At 40.8% G+C, this 11,319-nt stretch overlaps 1 protein-coding gene and 1 long non-coding RNA gene across 2 annotated transcripts in view; one reads left to right on the forward strand and one right to left on the reverse strand.

Moving 5' to 3' along the window:
* Positions 1–1,552: 1,552 nt before the first annotated feature.
* psmf1 (proteasome inhibitor subunit 1) overlaps positions 1,553–11,319 on the reverse strand; it is an 11,744-nt gene continuing 1,977 nt past the window's right edge. Inside the window, exons 3-7 of the mRNA XM_031277224.2 lie at positions 9,320–9,402; positions 8,299–8,487; positions 5,678–5,734; positions 4,731–4,892; positions 1,553–2,112 (exon numbers count right to left, since the gene is read on the reverse strand). Of these exons, the coding sequence (XP_031133084.1) occupies positions 2,061–2,112; positions 4,731–4,892; positions 5,678–5,734; positions 8,299–8,487; positions 9,320–9,402 (543 nt within the window). The 3' untranslated portion in view covers positions 1,553–2,060. The remainder of the gene's footprint in view (positions 2,113–4,730; positions 4,893–5,677; positions 5,735–8,298; positions 8,488–9,319; positions 9,403–11,319) is intronic.
* On the forward strand, positions 4,847–8,396 carry LOC116034529. The gene is made up of 2 exons (XR_004101129.1): positions 4,847–4,928; positions 8,277–8,396. It is a non-coding gene; the product is annotated as an uncharacterized LOC116034529 (long non-coding RNA).

The following is an 11,319-nucleotide window of genomic DNA, read 5'->3' on the forward strand; positions in this document are numbered from 1 at the left end:
CCTGTCACCCCATCTGTCAGTCGTTTAGTTTTGGTCACTCTGTCGACTTGTTTTAGTCTTTCTGTTTCACAAATATCACATATGGTACTTTGACATAGGACAAACTATTTTATGTAGTGTGTTTTTATATTGAGCCGCAGGCCTTTAAACGTCTGTTTGTTCGTGCTGGGTAGGTTGTGATCACTGGTGGAAGAAGGACATTCAAATAAAAGTATGAGCATCAAAATATGTACTTAAAGTCCCAAAAGTAGAACTCATCATGTGGCCGGGTTAGCTCAGTTGGTAGAGCAGGCGCACGTATATAGAGGTTTACTCCTCACCGCAGCGGCCGCGGGTTCGACTCTGACCTGCGGCCCTTTGCTGCAGGTCATCCCCCCTCTCTCTCCCCTTTCATATCTTCAGCTGTCCTGTGGAATTAAATACCTCAAACGCCCCAAAAAATAATTTAAAAAAGTACTCATCATGCAGAATGGCCCATTTCAGATAAATGTATATTATTGTACTATAAGTATTGATGCATTAATGTGTTCACATTGTTTCAGCTGGTAAAGGAGGAACTCATTCTAATGACTTTATATAGTGGGGCAACTTAACTCATACTAATGCATCGTCATTTATTTGTTGATTATGAAGTAATAATAACCTGAATCTGCAATTGAATATCGAATATAAATATATACGTAAATGTAATGCAGTAAAAAGTACAATATGTGCCTCTGAGATGTAGTGGAGTAGAAGTATAAAGTAACAGAAGCCAAGTACCTCAAAATTGTACTACACTGTACTATACTGAATATTTTTTATTAAAACTGACAGTTCTCACTTTTCCCCCTTTTTCTCTTATTTAAATCCTCATTTTTAAAAACTATTTCCCTCTGTCATTATCAGGGTCAGTCGTTTTGTTAGATTTGGATTGAAAATAGTTGCCTCCATGCCAGCCACGTTAGCATGCCTCTGTCAGAACCACTAATGAAATGTAGCAAGAAAACATGCCAGGTGTATCTGCGAGTGAGTTGTGAGCATTATTCTCATCCCATTCGCCACATTTCCCCTTCATCTTCTGCCTGTTGAGAATGTTTATGTGGTCATATAAATTCAAATGATCTTGTTTACATCAAATTTCACACTGCAGCCTGTGTGGGTTTCTTTCATCAGTGTGAAGGTATGCATGTCAGGTGTGAGCATTTCTATGCAAATTCTGTATGTGTGTGCGTGTCTGTGGAGATCATTATTGTACTTTCTGGGATCCCTCTTTTTTTCTATTAAAGATACAAACAAAAACAAAGTGCTGCTTGTCAAAATTGTGGAAGAAAGTGCAGAAATAGCAGTCCAATTTGCATTATTAACACAATGTGAAAATGTTTGCTTTGCTGAACGCACTTTCATAAAATCATGTCAAGGCTGATGTTTTACATCCAAGGTCCACATTTTATTGGCTTTGCTGTACCTGGCATGAAATAAATTGTTCACTATAATAATACACTCACTACAATAATTTCAGTACTGGCTTATTTTCTGCACCAACACCTTTCCAAGAAAAACAAAAGGAATGTCAAGTCAGATTTTTTATTTTGGACATGAGATATTTTATCAACTGTGTTGTTTAATCAACAACAATCCAAACAAATCAATATAAAAAAAAAAAAAAAAAAACCATATGTCAAGCTTTTCGGAGGTATCCACAACAGGAATTTAAAGTCCTTTTTATGAATAAATTATAACTAAAAGATTCAGTTTGATGGGAAGATAATAATCTACTGGCTTTTTATCATTTAGGAAGCAGAGGAAGTACGCGCTAATGCGTTTTGCTGATGTATATTTACCAAGAGTGGGGTACTTCTACATAAGTTATATACATATATGAAATAAACACATATGAAATAAGCATTTTTTTCAAAAACAGGAGAAAATTCAAAAGGCAGACGTTTCTTTTATTTTCATGCCACTAAACCAGATATCAAACCATCGAGGAGGTGAATATGAGAACTTCCTTCTGGCTCCTATTGGCTGGAGGACAGGATGATGTGAGTTTCAAACAGGAAGTAGAAAAGCAGGAAGTACTACATGAACATGTCGTCATAGCCCGGTGGGGGCATGTGGTCTGGGTCCGGCCTGAAAAACACACACACGGAAAGTCATTGTCATATTTTCATTTAGTTACTTCTCTCTCTCTTTTAGGCAACTCTTCCAGTACAACTGTCCCATTAGCAACTGCGTCTGGTTAGCTGCTATATAGTCCGGATCAACGACCGTTTATTTACCGGATAATTGGATGGAACATCCGGCGCCGCATGATCGCTTGGGACGAAGTAACGTTACACAGGGCGATACACTGGTAAGAGCAGTAGCTTCTCATCTTACGGTTTTTCTCATCGCTTTGGTACATTTCTCGAATCATCTTCGACATTTGCAAAAGGGTAAGTGCATTTCTCAAAACAATTCGTACAAATGGCAAAACACCATGGATTACCTGCAAAAGCCAGTCTCTTGCTCAAAATCCTTAGTTCATCTCTCAAAAGTAAATATCTGTGTCAATGAACATGTCAGTGCCATCAGAATGACAAGTCCTTGGATGTTCTGATGTAAACTATGGCTAAAGTTTTGATGACAATTATTGTAAATTGTAGGTTACACCTTAGCGTGTGTGGGAGTTTGATTGCAAGAGACTGGACAAGATTCACATTTACGCTTTTACGGTTTGTACTGTAATTTGTTGACAGACCATGTCGTTGCGATACAGAAAGGAAAAGACAGCACTGCATAGCACAAAGAAATGTGAACATAGGACATCTCCTTAGGGAAAACTGTACATGCAGTACTGTAGGAATTACAGTGCAGTCTTCCTACACATCCTGACGTTCATTGTGCTCTGGCGATATATATATATATATATATATACATACACACACACTCGCCAGTTGATGGTTCATGAGATACACCTTCGTTAGAGAAAGTCAAGGGGGAGCAATTTACCAATTCAGGACAGAATTAGAAAAAAAAGTCTAATGGAAATGTATAGAAATATGCTTGACATATTATGACAACTTGTTCAACCATTTTGCATGTAAAGACTTATGCTATGAACTAATACCTAAATGTTGTGGGGGGTGAGACTATTCAACAGAGACCCATTATAATACATTTTGATCAACATGACATAAGGAGTTGATAATGTAGGAAACAGCAGAGAATTGTACATAATCGTTTGCATGGATGTACCAAAGCATTTTGCAGCGTGTTCAAAGAAATGAGAAACTGCTTTTTTGATGTGCACAAGTGACACAATGATGTGAAGATTGAACAGGTAGTTTTGAGAATTTCAATTCTGATCTGAGAAATGGAGCAAAGCGACTGAGGAAAAACTGTAAGCCGGCAGTGGCCGTTGCTTTTGCCGTTTAAAATGACATGCGTAAGTCAACATCAGCTGTCGCTAATTAATGTTAATTGTTACTTGATGGCAGGCCAACGTTAAACATGGCTGTCGTTGGGTTTGTGTGTCTCTGCAGGTCTGTGTGTGTCTGTACGCTGCCAAAGACTGTTGGAACTACAGAAACAGAGTGAGACATCTTCCCTCTAGGGGATCGCTTCACGCCAATTTCTCCCACTTAAACTTTCTTAAACTTTCTCAAACTCAAGTATTTGGATGACGAAGCTTGTGATAAATAATGTGTGTCAGATTTAGAAAGCTGTGCACGTTATGTATCAGACACAGAATCAACATTTAAGTACATATAAGTATCAGATCAGACTTTGTATCAGCAGACAGCCAACATTAAAGGACTTTGATCGGGACATCCCTACATAAAAGTAACAATATTACATACATATCTAGGTATCTTGTCCTTTTTTCTTTTTCTAATCGAATAACTATTTAGTCTAGAAAAGTGTTGTTGAGAAAATATGTTCTTTAGTTCTTCAAGAGGTTCTTAAGCCGCCTACACATGATCCGTGGTAAAACGGCGAGGTAGGGGAGGCAAAGAGCAGCGCGGGTATACAGTACGTCATCACTGCTTCTGGAATTGGTTGAGTCTTGAAAAGGTCAGCAGCCACGAGGTCAAAGTTGAAATAATTTGAACCTTGAGCGCAGCGCTCGGCGGCAATTCCGAGCGTTGTGCAACGCCAAGGGTAGCGCAGCAGTTGGGCAGCACCGCTCTCCCCATAGGAAATCAATGGAACGGCCACAGATTTTGTATAGACTTCTTTAAGAGGACAGACCACGTGTGTTCTTTTCAGGGAAACAGTCCTTCAAAGCTGCCCCCGGATTCTGTGTGTGTGTGTGTGTGTGTGTGTGTGTGTGTGTTCTATATTCGTGGGGTCCAAAAACTGGAATACAGTATACATGTGGGGTCCGGACAGCTTTGTGGGCCCAAAATGCTGGACCCCACAAGGTTAAAGGGCTGTTTGAGGGTTAAGACTTTATTGTAGGATCAGGGATAGAATTAGGTTATGGTTAGGATGAGGGTAAGGGTTAAGGTTAGGCATTTAGTTGTGATGGTTAAGGTTAGGGTAAGGGGCTAGGGAATGCATTATGTCAATGATGGGTCCCCACAAAGATAGTGAAACAAACGTGTGTGTGTGTGTGTCACGTCCTTCATGTGCTTGTGGTGTTCTTGTTTGTCACGCTTTAACACACACATGACATTTAAAGGGAGAATCCACCCAAAAACATAATTTTAGTTCTATCCAAACAAGTCTGTCTGTGTGTCTGTGTGTGCGTGTGTGCGTCTCACCCTGGCCTGCGTCGTCCGGGGGGTCCAAACGGGTCGAAGCGAGCCCCAGGGGGAACAGCTCCGGGAGGCAGAATGTCCGGTATCCCGCTGGAGGGATCCAACCCAGAGCGAGGATACCCCGACCTCAGCGGGTCAACTATCATCCCGCCACCGCCACGGGTCCTGAAAGAGTGACAGAGAGGGACCATACGTGAGAAGGTAATGTGTATTTTATCTTTTCTCTCCCTCGCTTTTACCTCTTAAATTTCAGTTATTGGGTGTTTTATTATTTGGCATGACTAAGGATTGAGGATTGAAGATTGGTTTTAATTTGTCTCAATTGTTTGCGCCTGTTTTCAAGGATGTAAAATGACTTGAATACACAAAAGGTTGTACGTCCCATGATTATAATGGAGGGCGCGGGGGGCCAAGAACCACCTGGTGCCACCTGCCAACAAAAAGCTGTTTTGAAGTGAAAAATATAATTCTTTCATTTACTTATGTAAGAAAAAAAAATACTTATTGTGATGAGGTTAAGAAATATCTTTGACTTAATCACGTGCAAACAATCAACCCTGACTGTCTGTGATTTAAAAAGTAGTGCAGGACACTTCAATAGGGAAGGACCACTAAAGGGCAATACAAAAAAATCATGTTCAAACTAAACACTAGTAAGACTGCTACTCGATTGCTTTTCTCTTCATCGTGACGTTGTGATAATTGTGTTTAGAGCTTCACATTCAGCTGGCCGAGCGCCAGTAATCCTCTGCTGTCGGTCTGGTACTGCATGGACAGACTGTTCATCCCCCAAATCCCAGCTTAGAACAAAAACCACGCTATATATCTGCAAAATGACTTCCATAAAACAAATCATTTGTAAGGATTTAGTATGAAGGAGAGAGAGAGAGAGAGAGAGAGAGAGAGAGAGAGAGAGAGAGAGAGAGAGAGAGAGAGAGAGAGAGACTGACCCGAAGGGATCCAGATCTGCTCCTCCAGCTGCAAACGGAGGAACCATGGGGTCGGCCCTGGAAGGAAAATAGTTCTTTCATTGATTATTTACAGTAGCAGTTTATCAAATGTAAATATATTTGCTGCTTTTCTTTATTTTGAATCACTGTAAATGGAATATCTGTGTGTTTGGATTGTTGGTCAAACAAAACAAGCAATTTAAAGACTGAAGAGTTATTTATGTAGCCTGGCTCCGCCCTCCTACGTACTTCCGCTCAATTTTCATATCCCTACAGCACTCCGTCTGGGTTTGCGGTATATTCGTGGGTTGTCTCCGGCCAAATCTTTATCGGTCCAATCAGCGAACAGAGGGAGAGGCTGAGAACGATGACGTTGAGGTCGTGCGCTAGTTTGAGTTGTAGTTCCGTAATGGCGGCGGAGAAAGATGCGAGCGAAGCCATTCGGTCCGTTGTGCCAGCGCTGCAGAATATCCCCACGGGGTTCGGGAACAGTTTGATTTTCCAGCAGTTAGTGGTGAAGGAATAGGCTAAGGCTAACGCTAGTGATGCTAAGCCGACGTCATGACCCAACGTTAGCGATTGGTTAGGACAGATCCAGAGTGGCTCTGGGCAGATCCAATAGTTTTAAACTTCAACAGAGTACCCGCCTTCAAGGAAGTTAATGCTTGTCAATGGAGAGTGGCCAGACTCTCTGGACAAATGAAATGTACCAGAGTCTGGTAGGACCAGGCTATAATTTATGGGCATTTTTCACAATTTTATTATTTAGACAAATAAGATCCTATAGGAACGCTGTGAAGTCTTAGTCAGCAAATGTTAATCATGCAGCAACTTTTTGGCCTAGACAAGAATCCAGGGCATTGCAATAGTCGAGACGTGGGAACACAAAACAATGATTTGTTGCTGTTTAAAAGATCAGAAAGGGTGTAAGTTTGTTAATGATTTCTTAATTGAAAATAACAGGACTGTATAACCGACCTTAGATACGATGAAAGTCTAACATTTGATGCACACTTTTGTTGGATTTCGGATCTTGTTGCAGTTTGAGGGGGGAAAAAGGCAGTTGATAAATTGGTAGAAAGAGCATTAATACTAAGAGACTGATATCTTAAAAATGACTTTGGTAGAACTAAAGCTAAATCAATTGTATGCTAAATGTTGGCAGGAAATATATAACATAATTTGGCTACTATTTTGCTAATGGATTCATTGTCTCAGTAAAAAATGCTTAACATTCTCAGTCTCCTGCTTCTCAAATGTGAGGACTCGCTGCTTCCCTTTCCTTTATGTGATGATAAACTGAAGATCTTTGAGTTTTGGACTGATGGTCGGGCAAAACAAGACATTTGAAAACGCCACATTTCATTGACCACGCGATTAAATCGAGGAACAATGAATAATTACTGGAGATAACCGTTAGTTGCAGCGGTTGGATTGGATTCTCCTCTTACGCTCTTTGCTGATGCAGCGACCCTGAATCCGCGCACATATCACTCAAATGAAATGAATCACAAACCTAATCCTATAACTTAACATTATACATTACGTATCCCATTTATAACCCAAGTTATCCCATTAGCAATTCTAATTATTCATAATGAATCACACAGACAGTCTGCTTTCTGGATGAAACACACCATCTCTCCATCTTCCGTTCTGTCCATTTTCCTCCTCCTCCTCCTCCTCCCTGCAGCCCTGCCTCAGTTTTTGCTTTCTCATTCATCGTTCCTCTTCTCTCTCCATTTCACTACTTTCTCCATCTTTCTGCCTCTTATCTGTGTTTCTTGTTTTCTCTCCCTTTACGTCTTTTCTCTCTCTCAGATGTTGGTTTACTTCATCTGTCATTGTTTTGATCTCATCCTTACACCCCCCCCCCCCCATCCCCCCCGAGACGAAGAGGCAACAGCAGTGAGGTCGATAAAGTGCTGAGATCACCTCACATCTCATCTGATCGGGTCACAGCTAAGAGGACGGGGGAGGAGGGGAGGCAGATGAGACAAGGAGTGAAAAGCAGAGTGATTGAATCCACACACACACACACACACACACACACACACACACAGCCCTTATTTACTCTTTGCTGTTGTTGACAGTGTGTTGTGTGTGTGTGTGTCACGTCCTTCATGTGCTTGTCACACTTTATCACACATGACATTTAAAGGGAGAATCCACCCAAAAATATAATTTTAGTTTTATCCAAACAAGTCCAATTTTATTCGTCGGGCTGCAACAAATGAATATTTTTCATGATTGATTAATCTCCAGACTATTTTTTGGATTAATCTTTTAATCAGTTTGAAAAAAAAAAAAAATAAATACTCATCATGATTTCCAAAAGCCCAAGATGATATAATCAAGTTTTTTTTTTTTTTTCTCTCTCGCTCTCTCTCTCTCTCTCTCTCTCTCTCTCTCTCTCTCTCTATTTTGTATCCAGATATGCTTTAGTTCCTTATTGTTAAGTCTTATTTTTTTTTTATTTGGTTAATGCAAATGAGAAAACTGCCAACATACTGTTCTAAAATAGGACAATATTGATGTAATTAAATATTTAAAGATATTTAAGCGCATATTTCCACAGGGGAATCCTTTGTGTGTACAGGTCAGTTTAGACAGAGGCTGACCAGTGTGGTGGGGGTCCCTGACGAGGCTGTCTGTTGGGGATGCGGAGGGGATCGCTGTCCTCTCTTCTCCGTCTCTGCTCCTCATCCTCCGTGTCCCTCCGACTCATCCTCTGTCCTGTCGGTCTGTCCTGGGGGGGCAGCAGCTGAGTCTTCACCTTCTCTGACAGACTGTCTACATCCTTGAACACACTGCAAAGAATAGGTTGCTTTTAACATAGTCTGGATCAATGGAAGTACATGTTCAGGATAAAGCCTGACATCCAACATGTATGGACCTAACCTGACTAATCTGTGTGTTGCCGTTCTCAAAATCCCTTCGCTTCGGGAAACAACAACAAACAATCAAGCTAGCGAGCTACATGCTGCAAGTTTAAGTTTTGAAGAAAATTTGGATGGTGCAACAAGGCAGGCCTGCTTGGTTCTTTCGGGGAATGATTGTAAAGATTTAAAAAGAATACGTTTACGGCATTTCCTCTGTAACTGGGACGTTTTGGGACTCATTGGTGGAATTGCTGTGGACGAAGTACACACGGAGATACACTGGTAAGAGCAAGTTAGGTTTAACCATGTATCCAGCTAATTTAAATAGAGCAAATGTTCCACCAAAACAAGTTCCTCCCAGAGACTATTTTGCAGAATCACCGTCTCTGCCTCCGGAGCTTAGCTCTGCCCAAGACGATTGTGATTGGTTAAAAGAAATATTATAATAACGATAATAATTTGTATATAAAATAATGTAAGTAATATAAAATATTGTCTGTACAGTTGGATCTACGGCACAAGTGTCCTTTTGATAGTTGATGATGGAGCAAAACAAACTAAAAGCACTCAGGTACGTCAGGTATAACCAAGAGACATCTACTAGTTTCCCTTCCCTACCGAGTGTTCATAAAATAACAGCATCATAATCAAAATGCCAGAAGACAAACTTGATCAGAATGTGCATGGAAAAAAAGACAAACGCATAACTAGGTCTAATAAAATGAGTCCCCGAACCATTATGGAAAAATGAGACACCAACCTGTCAAATGTGTGCAACTGATCAGCATCCACGTGATCGCTGATGTTCACCGTCAAGTCTGACACCTGCTGTGTGCCGGAGTTCTACACACACACACACACACACACACACACACACACACACACACACACACACACACACACACACACACACACACACACACACACACACACACACACACACACACACACACACACAGAGTACAGACACACGGTCACAGAAATAACACAGAAAACACACAAGGAAGAGCTCAATACCTGTTATATTATTTCTCAAAATAATGCCGACAGAAATTGGATCCCAACGTATCAGGCTAATGGTAAAACTGAACAGATGATAACATTAGAGACCAGCTTACTATCACAAAAAAAACAACTTGTTTTTGCTGACCTCCAGTGGTCAGTGAAGTGATGTAAGCGTGTACTCTGTTCGGTCAGAAGTGCAACAGCGTTCAAACTTTCAACCAGAAAATTGCAAACATGCAGGTTTATACGGGTAGTTACATTTGATTTGTTTTCAGAGTGTGTACTGAGACACTCGCACTTCTAAGTAGAGTACCATTTCTGGAAAAACTTTAATGTACAGGAACATCAAAATCAGAAAATGGCAACAAAGAAAGTTCCACAGCCAGACCCAACTGATAAAAAAAACAAACAAAAAAATATAAAAAGAAAACAGTAGGTTTTCTTTTTATATCACAGTTCAACAGATGTAGATGTGTCTGCAGGAGACATGTACTAATTCCTTGCAGTGCAGTGGAGAACAAAGCAGCCTGGTCTTAAAGTGCTCATATTATGCTCATTTTCAGGGTCATAATTGTATTTAGAGGTTGTACCAGAATAGGTTTACATGGTTTAATTTTCAAAAAACACCATATTTTTGTTGTACTGCACATTGCTGCAGCTCCTCTTTTCACCCTGTGTGTTGAGCTCTCTGTTTTAGCTACAGAGTGACAGTGCAGATCCACCTGGCCGCGCGACGCTTCCACTTTATTCCTATGGGTGATGTCAGTCGACTTTAACGAGCCCGCAAAGCATTCCGGGAAGGCAGCGCTGCGTCAAAAAAGCTGGCCAATGCCCATCTTTATGCAAATGAACCCGTTGAATGCGATGCGACTATCCAATAGAAGGAGACGAAAATCTTTCAAACTGACCTTTGACGATCTGAAATGAAGACAGATTCAGCAACTGCATGGCCTATTTCTCGCTTAAAATGTTTTCAGAAACACGTTTCGATGAACTATTTTCGTAAAATACGAGATTGTATTCTGAACGAGCCGCCATGATGGTCGTTTTGAAATTCAGGAGTAGCCAGACCCACGTGACGCGTTCGTCCAATCAGCTGCCGGTCAAGGAGCATCAACCATGGATGTATGACGTCGCGACACCACGCTTCAGTCGTGTCGCAAAAATGGATCTGCACTGTGAGGTATCTCACTTCTGTTCCATCTTTGTTGGGAGTTGCACATGAGCAGTACCTAGGTAAGGACTACTAGCCAGTCAGAAGCAGAGTATGAGGGCGTGCCACGCTAGAAGCTAGGCGAGCATTATAACGTGTGTTACAAAGTGACTCGTCTCTGAAGTAAAGGCTGGACTACAATAGAGCTGTTTGGAGCAGTTTGTGAACAGTGTTTTCTGTTGGAGATGGTAAGTCCCTTTGGGGTGGACTTTGGGCTTTCTCACTTTGTAAACCTATTACATGCACAAAAAAGATATATAACACAATAAAGGAAAAGGAAAAAGCCAAACAGCATAATATGAGCACTTTAAGTCAATTCTGTGTTCCCAATTCTTCTTTTCCACATAGACATATTGACAATGTTTCAACCACAAATGGTCTTACTAAAGTATAGTAGTTTTGTGCAGATAATTGTGCAAAACATTTTTATGGATGTGCATGGGCCTCCTGATAATTTGACATTTTGGTGAACCCTATATGAATAATGACAAAAATGAGGAAGCATCTACTGTTTGTTGCTGTTTTGTCTCATCATTCATTCA

This window comes from Sander lucioperca, chromosome 6, assembly GCF_008315115.2.
Source record: "Sander lucioperca isolate FBNREF2018 chromosome 6, SLUC_FBN_1.2, whole genome shotgun sequence".
In the NCBI taxonomy this organism is placed as follows: domain Eukaryota; kingdom Metazoa; phylum Chordata; class Actinopteri; order Perciformes; family Percidae; genus Sander; species Sander lucioperca.